Genomic DNA, 17,304 nt, shown 5'->3' on the forward strand with positions numbered 1-17,304 from the left:
CTTCCGGTCAGCAACACACTCGACTCACACGAAGGTTCCGTGTCTTCTGGAGCCTCAGCCCCGCCCTCCTGCAGCTCTGCTTTTATCTTGGCTAACACTAGGGCTCTGGTTGCTGTAGCGACCCTAATCGAGGGATTCTATAATTTGAAGCAGTCACTAGCAGGTTTTTTTTTATTTAGACTAAGTTTTTCTAGTTCTTGAAATACATACATGAAAAGACTAGTGATTACAGCTTCACCCTCCTTTTCTGCGGTTCTGGGTCCCGCTGGATAGTCTTGCTTTAAGTTTCTCTCCATTTGATTTGATGTTGGTTATTGGCGTGCTGTATATTGCCTTATTATGTTTAGTTACGGACCTTGTATCTCTGATCCCTTTAAGACTTTTAACATAAAGGAGTATTGGATATTATCAAAGGTATTTTTATTGTCTAATGAGATAATCATGTGGGTTTTTTTTTTTTCAGTTTGTTTATATGGTGAATTATGTTGATGGATACAGCAATTCCACTAAATTCAGGGACAAGACAAGGCTGCCCACTTTCTCTCCCTATCTATTCAACATAGTACTTGAAGTTCTGCCTTGAACAAAAAGACAATTAAATGAGATCAAGGGGATACAAATTGGAAAGGAAGAAGTCAAAGTTTCACTATTAGCAGATGATATGATAGTATACATAAATGCTCCAGATTTTTTAAGGGATGGCAAGACAGGGTCTCTAATCCCTGGAAGTCTGGTTATTCCTAGAGATTGCAACTGGAACCCCCCACAACCTCTTGTCTGTAGCTTTGGTACTTACACAGCACTGTAAGGGGAACACAGAGCCCCAGGACAGCTCCTCAGATGCCCATGGTCCCATTTCCCCACCACACTTAGAAGTCAAGTGGCCCAGAGTGGGAATCTCCATTCCCCATTAGCTAAACCATAATCCTTTCTGGTTGAAACTTGGATTAAATAACTTCACTGAAGATAGTTACCAGCAAGATGCCAAAACTCAAGAAGTGTGAAGACTTTTTGGAGAAGAGCCGGGATAGTGGCAACCTTATATCCTCATGCCGTCCCCCCACCTCATCCCCTGGCCACTGCCACCACCACAGCACCTTTGAGATCTTTTTTCCTCCTCCAATGGAGAACTTTTGCAGGGATTTGAGGAGGTGGTACTTAGGGTAAAACAGAAAAGAAACTTGAGGTGGCTCCTTGGCCTTCTGTTCTGAGGCACAGCCCCTCTGCAGCTGCACCACTAATCCTTCAACTGATTGGGCCAAGTTCTTTTTCTCCGAGCCTTACTTTTCTCCAGTGAAAAATGGTGACAATGGGAATCTTACATGTAAATATAATGCATTGTTATTGAGGGAATTTCCTGGTATAAATTCTGAGGCTGAAGACATTGAGGGTCTGGGATAAGCAACAGCAATTTAAGATATTTGCAGGTAGACTGAAAGACATAGTGTTATAAAGCTTTAGAGGGCCAACTCTGGCTAAAGATGGAATGTTATCAGCACCTCATCTACTTCTGAGGGCTCATCCTTTGCCTCTTCAAGAGACTGTCTTCTCTGTTAAGTGAGAATCACAGTACAGGCTCAGTATCTCTTATCTGAAACACTTGAAAGTAGCAGGGCTTCATTTTGGCTTTGTAAACATTTGCATATGCATGAGATATTCTGGGATGGAATCCAAGTCTGAAGAGAAAGTTCCCATTCTTTTTTTTTTGTTTTGTTTTGTTTTTGAGGACTACAGGGTTTCTCTGTAGTCCAGGCAGGCCTCCAACTCAGAAATCCGCCTGCCTCTGCCTCCCAAGTGCTGGGATTAAAGACATGCGCCACCACTGCCTAGTGAAAATTCACATTCTTTACATAGGCTTACACACATAGTTGAAATTTATATGTTTTTTAATAATTTTGTGCCCAAAGCAAAGTTTGGTGGTATGAGATTTTCTGCTTGTGGTATGATGTTAGAACTCAGAATGTACCAGATTTTCAGATTTAAAATATTCCACCTGTAATACCTACTTTGAAAATTGATGTTGTATTAAATGAACCTTGGAACTGAAACTGCATTTGGAAGTTAGACAGAGCCACTGATACTTGACGAGGGGACCAGTTCAGTTTGTGAAGAGCTAGGATTTTGTGTACATAACTTGATGTTTGTTTCTTAGTCTGGTATATTTCCTTTCCTGTGAGAGGCTTGCCAGATTCAAATTACTAGGTGTACTGGTTTTGTTCAATTTTGTTGTTATTTTTATTTTTATTTTGTTTTGTTTTGGATTTTTGTTTTTTTCGAGACAGGGTTTCTCTGTATAGCCCTGGCTGTTCTGGAACTCACTCTGTAGACCAGGCTGGCCTCGAACTCAGAAATCTGCCTGCCTCTGCCTCCCAGAGTGCTGGGATTACAGGCCTGCACCACCACCGCCAGGCTTGTTAGTTTACACAAGCCAGGGTCCACTGAGAAAAGGGAACTTTATTGAGTAGTTTCATCCATCCAATTGGCTCCTAATTGGGGCATTTTCTTGATTAGGGGCTGATATGGGAGGGCCCAGCCGACTGTGGTTGGTTTGTGGTTCTGAGAAGTACAAAAAAGCAGCCAGGAGGAACAAGCCAGTAAACACCCCTCCTCCATAGTCTCTGCTTTGATTCCTGTCTCCATTTCCTGCCCTGCTTGAGTTCCTGCCTTGACTTCCTTCAGGGCTGGACTGTGACTAGGACATGTAAGCCAGATACGCGCTTCCCTCCTCAACGTTCTTCTGACCCTCGTGATTTGTCACAGCGATAGAATGCAAAGGAAAGTCCTGGGGTACCAGGATTCTCTTTGTTTTCCTCCATCTCTGTAAGGGGGGCCACCTAGAATCTGTGTCCACACTTTCCACCTTCTTCCTCTGGTTTATCTCAGACAACAGTCAGGCCATTCATAGTTTCCCCCAGCTACTTTGAATAACTCCTTTCTTCCTGAGGCCCTTCCTCCCAAGCCTTCCCTCAGAGGTGGGTTAATGACTCACAGAAGTTCCCACGGGTGGTGGGAGCTCAAAGATGTGATCTAGAGCTTTCCCAACCAGAGACTCAACTTCCCCAGGTTCAAATACATAGAGGGGACCCAGCTGTCCTTCGGAAAAAGGCCTTGGGATGTTTGCCATGCCTGCGTTTCCACGTGTGCATTTATTGTTATTGCTTAGTATAGTGTTGAAAAGGCAGACAAATCCTGTTAGTTACAAAGAGCACAAGCCAGAGATACAGAGAAATAAAGAGTGTACAATAAGAGCACAGTCACGTCCCAGCCCCGATTGTCCCAGAGCCCCCCAGAGCCCAGGCAGCTTATGGAAGCTGGAGGCGGCACCGTTCCCTCGCTACTCCGTTATAAAAGATGTGCACACGAGAGTTAGCAAAGTGTGGTGACCCCCCCGAGAGGAGGGGCCCTGGAGGGAGAGCACCACAGACGTTACAAACAGACCAAGGGCCTGGAAGGGCCCAAGCTCCAAACCTTTTGTTTTGGGAGGAAGGAAGGATGGTGGCTACCCAGGGCCCAGGGTCCCATGCCTTGGGTGGGTCGGATCTCTATATTAAATCACAGGGCTTCATTTGGACCTTGGAAAACACATGGGAACTTTTAGAGTCTGACTTTGGCCTTGGTGCTTCTAGAAGATTCCTCACTCCTAGGGTTCTCCAAGGATGGGGCTTCAGACACTAGAGCAGGAGAGAGTTGGGTGAAAAGCTTGTCAGTGTGTGGTTCTGTTGGCGACCTCCTATAGTCACATCAAGGGTGCAAAGACATCCAGGCAAGACATTCTTGTATCCCAAAGGAGCTAGAACTCTGAGTAAGAGGCGACTCCCACTAACCCAAATACAAATTACCAAAAGCCAGCTTAGGAAAGGCAGACAGAAAGTGTCCCTCTGTAGTGTGGGTCTGCTGCGTCTGGATGTTCTCTTCAAGTACTGGGTCTGGGAGAGGTCTTCCTTTCCCATCCAGACAAGGGGCATATGGGGGACTTGCTCTGGGACAGTCATAGAAGATGACTTGTTAGGTGGGGCTTAGTGGCCTCTCCTGACAATTCCGGGGCCTAGGGGACAAGTAAGTTGATAGCTTCCCAGAATTCAGGGTGTCCTCTGTTCTCACAGGACATTCTGCACAGAGAGGTTCTGAATGGACAGTGATTGCAATGGGGGTGGGGGTGGGGGTGGGGTGGCAAAAACAGGGACAGGGCCCAGCGTCTGGGGTAAGAGAGGGTCAGAGGATCTGGCAAAAATTTTAGTATTTCTTCAGAACAGATGTGGGGGTAAGTCTTGTGAACGGGGAGGGGGACTTACTCCCCTGCTACATACTAACATGACTGAGAGGGACAATAATTAAAACATGTGGCTGGTGCCAGACAAGGGGTGAAAGAGAAATTCTATAGAGTTGGACTGAAGTCTATGTAAAAAAAAAAAAATCAGGAAGCGGCAAAGGTGGCTTTTCAACAGGCATGGGGGTACAATGGTTCTTTATTAACCAGAGAACTCGGGTTAGGATGGGCTCTGGCTTGGGGGCAGCCAGTGCCACGCCCACTCTCAGAAACAGGCACCTCCCTCCAGCCTGCTCTGCTGTGGTTGGCTTGAGGAGGTGGAGACACGGAGGCTGCTCCTCAATCCTGGATAGCAGCATGCTGAATCTCCCCCGACCCCCTCCACAGACAGGTGACCCGGAAGTAGCCAGAGCCAAAGTGCGGGCTCCCTGCTGGGTGCTCAGCGCCCGTTCCTCAGCTATCTGGGGGGTGGGGAGGGGAGGGAGTTGTTGCATTTACAGAGTGCAGAGGACAGCAAAGTAGGGGGCGGGTGCCACACTAGAAAAGAGTAGATGTCCTATTTCTGCTTGATTTTTTTTTTTTTTAAATACCATAGATACACCAGAAACACCTCCGTGAGCCGGAAGAGCCAGCCATGGAAAACATAACCATTGCATAGTATTAAATGAGCAGAGACGGTGAATTCTTTATTTACAATTATTGTCTAGATAAAAAAATTCATAAAAACAGATGAATGGTCATAAATTATTGACCCCCTAATGGGGTGAATTGCCAAACGTATCCCATGCTGCTAGATAGAGGACGCGGAAGTGCAAGCTTTGTGTACTACAGCGAGTTCTGACAAACCAACCATCTCCTGTGTGGGTGTGGGTGTGTGTGTGTATGGAATAGTGTGAGAGTGAGGGGCTGGGGCATAGGCTATCCCTCATTCCTGACACCCGGAAGCCAGCGCTAACATCAGGCCTCTTTGCTAGTTTCCTCTGCTCCCTGTCCGAGAACCCTGGCTCTGTCAGAGAACCCCTGCCTCTTTGCTCTGGAGGCCTGGTTCCAAAGCCCAAGGACCCTGGCGGCATGGGATGAGGTCACAGATGCATGGCTGAATGAAAGATGAAAAATGTGACAAAGGGCTCCCCACCAAAAAACCCCAAACCAACCAAACAACAACAAAAAACCCAAACCAAAAACCTATCCTGTTCCAAGGCAGCCCGGGGTTTCCTTCCCTCCCTTGGAGGGGTACTGTGGGCTGGCTCTGGTGTTGTCTGTACTGGATGGAATCCAGTGAGTACAGTAGGGCTGGAGAGGTCTCTCTCTCTCTCTCCTGGATACATTCAGAATCCTTCAGAGATATTCTTCCTTATAGAAAGATTTTGGCCAGGTGGGATGGGCAGACTTTGAAGCCCAAACCAATAACTGAAGTTTTTTACAGCTACCCAGACGCGGCCCTCCCAGCCGACTATGGCTCTTCCCCAAGTGGCTGTCATCTTGTTTAGTGAAGAGGTCTCTGGGCCTGGAGGAGGGCTGGGGGGGCCAGGCTGAAGAGCAATTGTGAGAGGGGGTGGGGGAAGAATGGGGCTCACAAGCGAGGCGGAAAGTGTTTGGTTTTCCTCGAAGCACGGGACATCATCGGTCATGGTATTCAAAATGTCTTTTGCACTGTACAAGTTTATGGAAAAGATTGTATGCTGAAAAGTCTCAAAGCAAACTTTGTATTAAATACAAAAGTTCTTTTATGAAAAAAAGCTGAGACCCACAAAGTGCTTTAGCAGTAAGAGGCTGACAGACAAGCTCTTATTAAGTGGGATTACTAGTGCTGTTATTGTTGGGGGAGGGGATAGCCACCTTTTCTCACCTGTGATATGGGAAGATAACAGAATGGCTTTCTGTCTGGGAAAGCAGGACTTGCTGTTAAAAGGCTACAGTATATATTGTAACTACAGGAAGACAATTTGGTTTAAAAATCACACTGAATACATCTCAATGTACACATCATAAGGTTCATTCGGATCTAAATAGTGCAGAGAAAAAAGGCTATTCGTCTTCAAAAAGAAAAAAACAAAAGCAGCAAGCCGTACCAACCCTCATCCAGTATGTCAGCAGTGTCTATGCTGCCGTTTATAAGGAAAGAAACTTCTAAATTACTAACTAAAAAAAAAAAAATCAACACAATAGTATTTGTAATATCTGAACACTACCTTGACTCACAGACAGCGCCAAAGACAACTCAGTTCTGAAATGCTCTCTGTAAACTCAAGCGAGTTTCATTGAGAGAAAAGCCCTCCTTCTCCGGGTGCACTACAGACGTCATGTCATGGGACTCGGACGATGGTGTTGCAAACCCAGGAAGCCTTCTCTCCTCTTCTCCCTTGTCTACGGTGGAGCGTGTTGCTTAGCTCCTCAGGGTGGATCCTTGGGAGCCAGTTGGCTTTCTGCCTGAGCTTCCCATAGTAGTGACGTTATTGAACGGAAATAGCAGGCAAAAATCAGAGCATGGCTATCGTAAAACTTCAAGGATGCAATCCAGGGGATGTGTCTGTTGGGCCCAAGCTGCTTGTAAGCATCTTGGCCACCAGTGTCCTTAAACCACACAAATAGCCAAAGACATTATCTACAGGTTTGTAAACAAATTACATTCTTCTTTTAGGACATAAGTTAAAATAGAGCAATTTAAGCAGAAACAAGGCAACATGCCGGCAAAGGAACTTTATATATCCATGTATATATATGTATATATATATAATATCTACTTATCTATACGCACGTATACAGTCTTCAAGAAGTATACGTTGATATAGATACAAAGAAACGGATATAACCTCATGAGTGTCTGTGGAGTTCTTGGGTTTCATTGGTGCAAACCTACTCTGTGATTTCAAAAAGTTATTAAATTAATCTAGACATTTGGGACCATGCTGAGCAAGCATTTGAAACCTCATAGACCAGCGGACTGAACGAACAGCAGTCTGTTCCAGTTCCTGGTTGCAGTTCCCGCCTAAGAAAACAAAGAAAAAAAGTCCCCTCCCTAACCCTGCAAGAACCACACGAGGGAGGGGATTAAAAGTGTCCAGGTACATTCATGCTGGGGACGCAGTGGCCGGCGGGTGCATGGCTGGTCCGTGTCTGGGCTGGAGCCTGGAAGGGCTCTTTTTTTTTTTTTAAATTAATTCGTTATTATTTTTGTATGTTTTGGAAAAAAAATCCACGCCACTCTCTGCTCCAGATGACCCCTGGGCAACCCCGCCCAAGGCCTAAGAAGTGAAAAAGAGTTCAAACAGCATGGCAGCCAGAGAAAGGTCTGTGTGTGGAAACGCGTTCTCTCTCTGCTGTGTGGGTTCCTCCCAGTGCTCCTTGCTGCGTCGGGGAGTTGGTGCCTGGAAGGGTGTGCGCCTGGAGGTGGGTGGCGGCGGGTCCATGAGCGTGGCCAGGCGACAGGGGCCTCAGCTAAAGCGACGTCTCCAGGCTGTGGATGGGACTCCCTGGACTTGAAGAGGTAGCTGATTTGCTCGTGTCGGTCGTCAGGTTGATCCCGCTGTCGATGGCGCTATTGTTCTTGTTGAGCGAGGACGGCGGGCTCGAGTTCTGCTTGAGCGCGGCATCTTCTTCCAGGTCGGTGTCATCGATGAGAGGGATGTGGGGCTGGGAATCTTCGATCCGGAATTCAGGATGAGCCATGAAGTTATGGATGGAGGTTCGAGACTCGGGTTTTTCTAACCCTTCGTAGAGAGAGCTACGGAACGCCTTCACGACGCGGATCTGCAAGGGAAACATTTTGGTCAGGAGTGGGCTGGCCCTGCCAGGGACTTGGAGGAGGGTTGGGGGAGGGGAGGGCACGCAGGCGGCTGGGATCCACAGTCGTTGGTGTTATGAGCATCGATGGGGGACGGAGGGCAGAGGGCTTGGGGGGAATGCATCCATGAGTTGGTTTTTAAGTGGCTTTGGTTTGGGTCAGAACTATGGTGTTAGTGGGGACTATAAAAGCACCACCACAGAGATGCTCAGGAAGGTGTGAACCGGAGCATGGTCCACTCCGAAGGGCACTCGACCTAGTGAGAGACTGAGCCTTGTTAATGTCACAGCAGAGTCTGACCATGCAGGGGACTTGGGGGTTGCAGGGGAAGTAGGAAAGAGTCTATTTGTTAAAAAAAAGTGAATCTTCAAAAAAACCACACACAGTTAAGAAACCAAACCACATGGAACAGGTTTACAGGTCACACAGAGAAGGAACAGGAAGGAGAGACAGTCGGATGAGGTGGGATGAGAGGACACACGAGGGCCAAACAGAGAAGGGACATCAAGCCGAGGCAGCAGAGCAAAGCAAAGCAAAGCCAGGGAAGGCTTTCGGAGGTGCAGGGCTGCAGCAGCCACGGTCGAAGCACAGAGGAGCCGCACACGGGACGTTGGGGGCAGGGAGCATGCCACGGGAGTCAGGGGCCACACGCACACACACCGACACACAGCTACACTTGGAAGCCTGCACAATGTGAACGAAGTTGTTTGTGCCCAGCGCCTCTTTCCTTCATGCATTTGGGAGGTAAACACTCGAGTATGGGCTCAAAGCCCTGGCCAGCCATTGCAGCTTGCTAAGGAGCGCCCTTGTTTCCTGCAGTTTGGGGTTTATGTTTGTGTTCTGAAAACACAAAACCAAAAAGAAAAACAAAACAAAACAAAAGACAGAGGCCAGAAGTGGACAGTCAACCCTGAGATCCCCTCCAGGTTTTGGGGTACGGGGATTGGATACCGAGGGTTTGGCACTGCACCACAGTGAGAAAGCCAGAAACTTCAGGTCCTGAGGCCTTTATTCTCTCCTCTAAGAATGCGAGGAGCCTGGCCTCTGGTCTCCAAGGCTGGTGCAAAGAGCCCTGGATTTGGAATAAGAAGGGCCAGGTTGAAGTCCTGGCTTGGCCATTCCTTATGCCTTGGCTGTAGAGAGCTACACTACCACCTATCTGGTCACGTTCTAAACTACCTTACAGGGTACAGGGGAACAGGAACATATGCTTTGTGTCTTATGGGACTGATGGGACTTGGAATAAAGAGATTTCTTGCTGTCTTCCCAGAGCTGGCTCAAAGTAGGGCAAAAGAGAAAACACAAGATGGCCCGATGCTACCAAGTGGACTAGCCAAGTGTCATATATGGCCTTGGCCATGAGGGCAGGAAGCCTGCCCGAGACTGTTGTGGGAAGTCCTTGGAGTTGCAGCTTAGAGTTCAGCAGAACCAGGGATCTCCTCTGTGGGCCTGGTTAGGGAGATCCCTGTTCCCAGAAGAAACTCCTAGATGGCGCTGACTGCTGAGCCCGCGTCACAGCTGGCGGATGGCTTTCCATCTCTAAAGGCATTGGTCAGTTCCCTGCTTGGGCTGTGCTGTCTGGCTCTTGTCCCCAGGCAGCTCTCCCTCCCTCCTCCTTTGCCACCAGCCTTCTCTTAGCTACAACTTCCACTTGCCTTCTGAAGACCATTCTGTCCCTTCTCCCTACACACTAGTGACCCCAGAGGACTCTGCTTGCTGGAATCCAGGCAAGCTGTCGAACTGGAGTGGGCGAAGGCAGGCAAACTGAGCACTGTTGCCCTGTGTGGTGCTCTCAGCTGTCTCTGTCTCTGTCTCTCCTAGGCAGCTTCTGTAGGTCGTTCATCTTCTGATCTAATAAATAAGCTATTGAACCCTTGGAAATTAATAATAATAATAATAATAATAATAATAATAATTTTAAAAAGGTATAGCCTTAGTTTGCTTATCTTTTCTTTGTTATTTGTTTGCTTTTTTTTTTTTTTTTTTTTTTTTGGCTTTTCGAGACAGGGTTTCTCTGTGTAGCCCTGGTTGTCCTGGAACTCACTCTGTAGACCAGGCTGGCCTCAAACTCAGAAATCCACCTGCCTATGCCTCCCAAGTGCTGGGATTAAAGGCATGCACTACCACTGCCCAGGTTATTTGTTTGCTTTAAGGGAAGGTCTAATATAATTTAGGCTGGTCTCAGGGTATAACCTTGAACTTCTGATTCTCTTTATCTGTGCTTCTTGAATGATTTTTTTAGGGACTAGGATTTCTAATCCGCCAGTTGGGAGTGCAGATGTCCCGCCCTGTGTCTTTCTAGCTGGTGCTCTGACTCCTGAGGCTGACTGACTTGCCATAGGACACTGTCTGTCTGTCTGTCTGTCTGGAATGCCTAAGTTTGAAGGAAGTTAAGGGATAGTGGCAAGCCCTTGTCATGTGACTGACAACGCAGAGGGACAACACACAATGAGATGAGGCCCCTCCCCGCTCCCCCTGGCATGGAGACAACAGAAGGAATGAACTGCTCTGGACAGGACTGTGGGGACAAGACTTTTCGGGACACCCCGCCATGGCCATCTCAAGACTCCACTTCGGTTTTCTCTGCAGCTGAAATGGAAAAAAAAAAATAGGGGAAGAAAAAAACAAAAAACAAAAGCAAAAATCTCTTCCATTTCCCCGGCCTGCCTGCTCTAAAGATGGGGTTTCAGGACAGGAGACTTGGGTGGGGGGCAGGGAACAAGGTGGGGCCAGTGGGTGGGACTGTGGAAGTTTGCTTTCAACAGTCTGAGGGACCTGAAAACTCTTGGCCATTGGGGTCTCTGGGGAGGCAGAAGCCTTTCTCTGAGGCGGGCTCCGCATACTCGAATGTTTACCCGGCTTCAAGGAAGCCAAGCGTCTGGGATTGATTCACAGTCGTTTCAGGCTCAAGGGTAAAGACTCACAACCTCTTTAAATTTCACTCTCTCTTGCTGAACTCTGTGTCCAGGGTTCTCTAGCCCTCTAGGAAACAAAGACATGGAATATTCAGACAGTCGGAGAGCTCAAGGGCCCCCCAGAAGCAAGCTGTTCCCTTGCCAGCCCAAGCTTGCTTCAAATTCGTTACCAGATGCTAAGGAGAAAACCCAGCTTTCCTCTTTGCCACTGACTGCATAGCTCCTCACCACAAATGCTGCACACACTGGAGGTTCCTGAAACCCAAGTCTAAAGGCATGCGTGCATGCGTGTGTGTGTGTGTGTGTGTGTGTGTGTGTACACGCGTGTGCATGTGCATGTAGATCCTTGCCCTTGGCATAGTGGGGCTGAAGCAAGGTTCAGTGTGAGCCTCTTCAGGCTTACGGAGGACAGGGATGGCTTGCGGCAGCTGAGGAGCCTGAGGGGGATGGAGAGGAGGCTGGCTTGATGGATGAGCCTGGTCGACCAGTGGAGGTACTCTATGACTCTGTGGGCTAGAGGAACGCGCGTGGATACAGCCTCTCTACTTTCCACACATAGGGTGATGGAAGGGGTGCTCCTTCTCATCTGGAAAGCTGTGGGCACCAGCATTGGCTCCCAGAACTAATGCCATCATCTGTGTTAGCGAGTCCAGCTTGTCTGGAAAGTGGTGCAGCGCAGAGCGTGAGGGGCTTCAGGACATACTCCCATTGTCCCCCTTGCTTGTGACCTTGCCCAAGTGGTGTCTCTTGGTGACCCTGGGAAAGCCTCCTCTCCTCGTGGTGAGATGTATGTGAAGTGAAGGACGAGGGGCTGTTGAGTAGAGCTCAAGTACACAGCATTAGTGGCGCGGCCTTGAACCCCCAGGCGGAAACCCAAATTCAGCTTTGAGTCGGGATGAGAAAAGCTCACAACTGCCCTGGGTTCTCTCCCAAATGCTCTGGTCCCATCCCAACTGAGCGTGTCTCCCCATGCATACTGTCTATCCCTGGGGCATCTAACAGCTGCGCCGTGGAGGGGTGCACAGTGGGCTCGCCAATAGAAGCTTTCTTATCCTACCCCTTTGTAATCAACTTTTAATGACATGAAGGAAAGAGATAACTCCTGGGGTTTGCTCAGCAGGCATGTGGCCAGTCCTCTGCTGGGAAGATCTTGCAGAGTCTGGTATCCCAGCTTCATCCATCTTTCTGCTTTCTGTCTTGCCTATTGGACCTTTTTCCTATCAGAAGAAAGAGTTTTGCCCTCTGAAGGGACCTTGCCTGATATCTAGAGGGTGTTCAGAGTCCCAGGAGAGCAGAAGACAGAAAGTACGCAGGCAGAGGATGAGAGGGTGCCTATTTGATATCCGAATTGTGATCTCGGTGATCGAAATGCCTCCTTAAACCACACAGGTGACAGCCCTTGCAGGAGACCGCACTCCGCAGAGGAACGGTCTGGATGTTGAGATCTCATACCCAATGAAGGGCTCACAGAGATGAAGAATTACAAACTGTAGCTTAGAGTATAGGGTACCAGTGGGAGACTGTTAAGGAGGCTGGGGAGGTGACTGTGGGGACAACTGAAGGAGCTGAGCTTGCCCGACCGGAGAGGGAATGAAGGATCATGGGCCAAAATGGTAGATGAAGCCCCACCTTGGCTTTCTCCCTAGGACTGCTCTAAAGTTAGGGCTACTGGAATGAAGGAGGCACTGGCTTGTCTAGAGACAAGAGCATGGGGCACAGGGGCGTGTCTGTAGAAGTGAGGCAGGGACAGGCTCCTTGATGGCTCTGTATCGGTGTGGAAGGAAGAGTGAGAAAGAAGATGCTGGGGTGAACGAGTGGCTCTTTGTCCTAGAATGTGAGTGCTAAGCTGGAGGGGGACTCAAGGGTAACCTCGGAGGACGTGGATGCTTGGGAATGCTGCATCAAAGAGGTGAACTAGGATGTATAAAGAATAGAGTTTGTTCTCTGCAGCTAGACTCCTAGTGGTCAGAACTCGGGGTGATGCAGGAGTTGCCAACAAGGATATCTCTGTGGGAACACTTGGTGACCACACTTCAAGATGGGAGGTGCCAAGCAAGGCCAGAACTGGATTGATGCGACAGGGAGGAAGGAAAAGCCAACTCAGTAAGCACGGCCCACTCACAAAGGTGAGAAGGGGTGTCTGCTCTGAAGGGAAATCCTGGCCTTTATCTCTCAGGGACTCAGATACCACGCACTCAGGAGTGCCTTTGCCTCATTGGGACTAATTTTATGTCAGTGGCAAAACACAATTGGGCCTCCTAACCATCCTCTATGCCAGGGAGCGTGGCGCCATGATGTCTCAGGACACCAGCAGAGGCTACCAACAGGTTCCTAGTGATCTGTGCATCCTGCGAGAGCTGAGGGCCCTAATGGATGAACCTGTATGCAGAGCCTCCCTGCCGCTGAGTGTCCTGGTTTAGGATGGGTGTAGGGGCACTTTATAATGTATCAAGAGGTGGAGTCTGTTTCTTATCAAAGACCTTGAAGGCAGGCTGGGGTAACACAGGAGTTGTGTCTGTTAAGAGGCCAGAACGGAGGCTCCATGCACATTGAGAAGACTTGAATGGAGGCAGACAGGAAATATAGAGGAATCTTTTGGCGCCTGAGACCTTGGACAGGTCCAGCAAAGAACTAGGCAGAGCCAGAGACCAGAAGCCCAGGTCAGAGGCCGTGGTATGGGCAGATGTGCTTGGCAAAAGGAAGAAAAGGCTTTGGGGGTTTAGTTCAGGGGGTAGGGCATTGCTTGGCAAGCACAAGGTCCTGGTTTTGGTCTTTAGCCTGGGGGAGGGAGGAGGACAAAACAACAAAAAGGACCCCCGCCCCCACCCCCAAATAAGGTAACTGGCAGAAGAAAGATGAAGAGGAGGTGAGAGTTCCAGGCTACCTCTCATATAAGAAAAGGATACCAAGGTTAGACCAGCTCTTTTGGGACTAGCTGCTACCCATGCAAGATGTGTGTACCCCACTATTTTCTACTTGAGATCAGCTAGGTGAACAGGAGCCTTGTCTCTACCAGGAAGGGGCCAGGACTTGAGCCTGCTCCACTCTCTGTGGGAGACGGGCTGGTGGGGCAGTTGATGTGCCCAGCATACAGGGTGGGGATGCGGGTGGTCCTGAAGTGCTTCAACACTCCTGGCTGTGACCTCCGACCTTCAGTGACTGCTTGACTATTGTGTTGAGTCCCGCTGTGACTGTGACCCCTGAGAGATTTCAACACTGCCAGACCTTCCCTCATGGACCAAGCTTTACCCAACAAGGTAAGACACTAGAATGAGTGCTGTCCTGTGCCACTGGTGACTGCCATCCTCTAGCCTCAGGTCCTGAGGGGGACTGGGACCCTTTGGATTATGGAAATATTTTGACTATGGTATGACCCTTGGATGGACTAAGACCTGTTGAATGCTTATAATTCTAGTGACCCACTGCTGGTGACAATCCCTGACCCCCAGCTAGCTCCATGACTACTTGAGAACTCTTGACCAATGACACTGTCTTTAGTAGCCCTCAGCCCCTGGGCCTTACAGTGACCCCTGTCCCACCATGTTCTCTGGAACCCGGCCCCTGCCCGCCTGCCCGCCCAGGAGCTGGCGTTGGCAGTGCCAGCGGAGGCCGTAAGGAATCACACTCACGCCCAGCTGCAGCAGGAGGAAGGCTGGTCGGAGAGGAAAGAGCATTGGATAACGACACGCGACTAGGGCTAGAGAGACTGGCTACGTCCTGGCTCTGGCTGGTGACGGAGGACTGTCTCCGCAGGGCCCCCTGGAAGGAGGCCCCGCTCTTGAAAGTATTGACTACTTCAATCTGCAACGGAGGAGAGAACGAGACAAGTTGCGAGAAGAAACGAACACCACAGCTACACAACTGACGGGCGCAACGTCACAAACAGCCGCAGCCACGGCGACAAGGACAACACCACTTAAAACAAAAATACCAGACACACTCCAAGGTTCGGAAAGATGTCTGCTCAGCTCTGGGACCATCTGTAGGCCCTGGGGATCCCAAGCGGGGGTGGGAGGCCGGGGAGTGGCATGTGACCTCTTTACTCAATAGTGGCTCAGGAGCTGGGGTGGCCGTGACGTCAGAATTAAATGGTGGCTTCAGGCATAGGGCCAGAGTAATATTGTGAGACCTCTGGGTGGATTGACTTTGGATGGCTTATTTACTAGCTAGGTGCCCTTGGGAAAGTCCTGTTCCTTTTCTTTACAGAAGGTCAACACCATCCATGTGGCTGACGTGTAAGTGTCATAGCACCTGGCTCACAACATTGTGCAGACAAGGCAGGCTCAGAACTACTCACACCTATCCAGGATTATAATCATCAGGGGACTGTGGTCCCCTTCCCTCCTGAGATGTGATACCTGTAGGGCAGTGTCACCTACCCTAGCCCTCACAGGAAACAGGGCCTGCCAGGGTCCTGGTCACAACAGGAGAGTCCAGACCTCTGGGAGGCAACCCTGAGTCTAAAACCCATTTCCTTAAATTGCAAGTGGGTAGAACAGGGGAGTCATACCCTCCTCTCAGGGGCTGTAGGAGTCACATGAGTCCCTGTGGGCTGCAAGGAACTCCAATGGAGCGGTTTGCTGGAGTCTAGGGGAGGAATCTGGGGTGATACTCCATAGATGTCTTTCTGGGCAAGAGATCTCTTCCTCTGGATTCTACAGCATATCCAAAACTACACCTGCCCTAGGCACGGGGGACTTTGGGAGAACATGGGATGTGTGTATGTGTGTGTGTGTATGTGTGTGTGTGTGGTGGGGGGCCTTCCTGCGTCATCGTGTGCCACACAGTGGCTACCTAACTTCTGTTGTGGAGATGAAGCCTGCTTTTGGCTGAGCAGGCATATATGTTTTTATGTGTAAACTTGGCTTGCAAGCATACCTCTGTTTACTGGGATTTTAACCTTTGTTCCATATCTAGGTGGGATCAAGGGGCAGTGCTTGGAGACTCTTACAGAGGCGGAGACTGTGGGCATTTTCTGTAAAGATGAATATAGCTCCCAGGCTGACAATTTCCCTCCAGTATTGTCTGCTCCTCCTGGTAGCCACCCCAGCCACAATAGAATGCACACTCACCTTAGCCCTCATAACCACCCCTATCCTCTCAGGGGGATCTCTCTGGAAAATCATGGTGGGTGAGAGTTATGTCAACTCCTGGCTAGGCTGAGAAGGCAGTGTTCTTCCCGAGGCCACACTCTGCTTCTGTAGCAGAAATGTTTGTGTGTGCGCACGCACGCGCGTGCTCACGTGGCTGGAGGGATAGTGAGGGCTCTTCTGAGGCCAAATGACGGGCATGGGGAGTGTTCACTGAGCCCGCTCCGAGGCTTCTAGAGCCACCTGCCCTCACGTCAGAGAGTGAGGGTGCACTGGAACACACTGGCCACACACCCCTAAGACTGGCCCAGCCCTAGGAGCTCCCCATACCTGTGTCTGGATGCGGTTCAGGCCTCGGAACCACAGGATCTGGCCACGGCGAAGCTCCCGCTCTGCGTGGTCGATCTCCTCCACATCCTCGTTTAACTCCTCCTCAGGGATCTCCTCCTTCTGTGTTAGCCGCCCTGCCTCTTTCAGGAACTTGAGCCTGCTGGTGGGGATGGTGGCGATGACCTGCAAGGGATGAATGTCCCAGGCAAAGGTCAGGACTGCAGGTTTTCCTCCCAGCCCCTGAGTCCCTCTCCCTGTTTTTCTGCCCACTTCCCTAGTCACACGAAAAACTCCCTCTTTAACCTTTGGCCCATCCTAACTCAACAGTTGGTTATTTCTTATCAATAGCATTTTTTCTCTACCCACTTATCGGACACAAGGACACAGTGGAACAACTTGGCCTTGAGGAACTGGCCACTGTGCCTTGGGATGCCCCAGGCCTTATTGGTCATGTGAACTAAGACAAATCATGTGCCCCTGCTGAGCACTGGACTCCTAGTGATAAGGCTTAGGAGCTGTGAGGGCCCAGGCAGGTACTGTATGCATGCTGGACAGAGCTTTCTGTGGATGGCCTTCAGTGAGCACAGTGTGCACTGAAGAGGCCAGTCCGGGACCCAGAAGCTGTATGTGTGTGGGATATGATCATTCGTACGCTTTCCTGAAGGCCTTGGTTCCCAGGCTGAGGCTTTACATCTGTGAGGGCTAGACCATGTACTGGGGCTTCCTAGGAGTTCAGGGTCGGTGCTGGCATTGACCTCACTGCTCATGAGTCCCCTCCCCTGGGTGCTGAAGGAGCTCTCAGGGTGCATGCCCCAGGTCCCCAGGAAATAGGGAAAGGGTCCTAACCAAACTTAGTTCTTAATGCTCCAAAGAAGTGCCAAAGGGAGCTTGCATGGATCAGAACTTTATCGCTGAGTT

General features: G+C 49.7%; 1 protein-coding gene across 1 annotated transcript in view; it reads right to left on the reverse strand.

Moving 5' to 3' along the window:
• Positions 1–7,705: 7,705 nt before the first annotated feature.
• The window catches only part of Atp2b2 (ATPase plasma membrane Ca2+ transporting 2), a 98,346-nt gene continuing 88,747 nt past the window's right edge, over positions 7,706–17,304 (reverse strand). Inside the window, exons 19-23 of the mRNA XM_052172890.1 lie at positions 16,387–16,569; positions 16,039–16,080; positions 14,681–14,767; positions 14,506–14,601; positions 7,706–8,017 (exon numbers count right to left, since the gene is read on the reverse strand). Of these exons, the coding sequence (XP_052028850.1) occupies positions 7,706–8,017; positions 14,506–14,601; positions 14,681–14,767; positions 16,039–16,080; positions 16,387–16,569 (720 nt within the window). The remainder of the gene's footprint in view (positions 8,018–14,505; positions 14,602–14,680; positions 14,768–16,038; positions 16,081–16,386; positions 16,570–17,304) is intronic.

The sequence above is a fragment of the Apodemus sylvaticus genome, chromosome 2 (genome assembly GCF_947179515.1).
Source record: "Apodemus sylvaticus chromosome 2, mApoSyl1.1, whole genome shotgun sequence".
Taxonomy (NCBI): Eukaryota; Metazoa; Chordata; class Mammalia; order Rodentia; family Muridae; genus Apodemus; species Apodemus sylvaticus.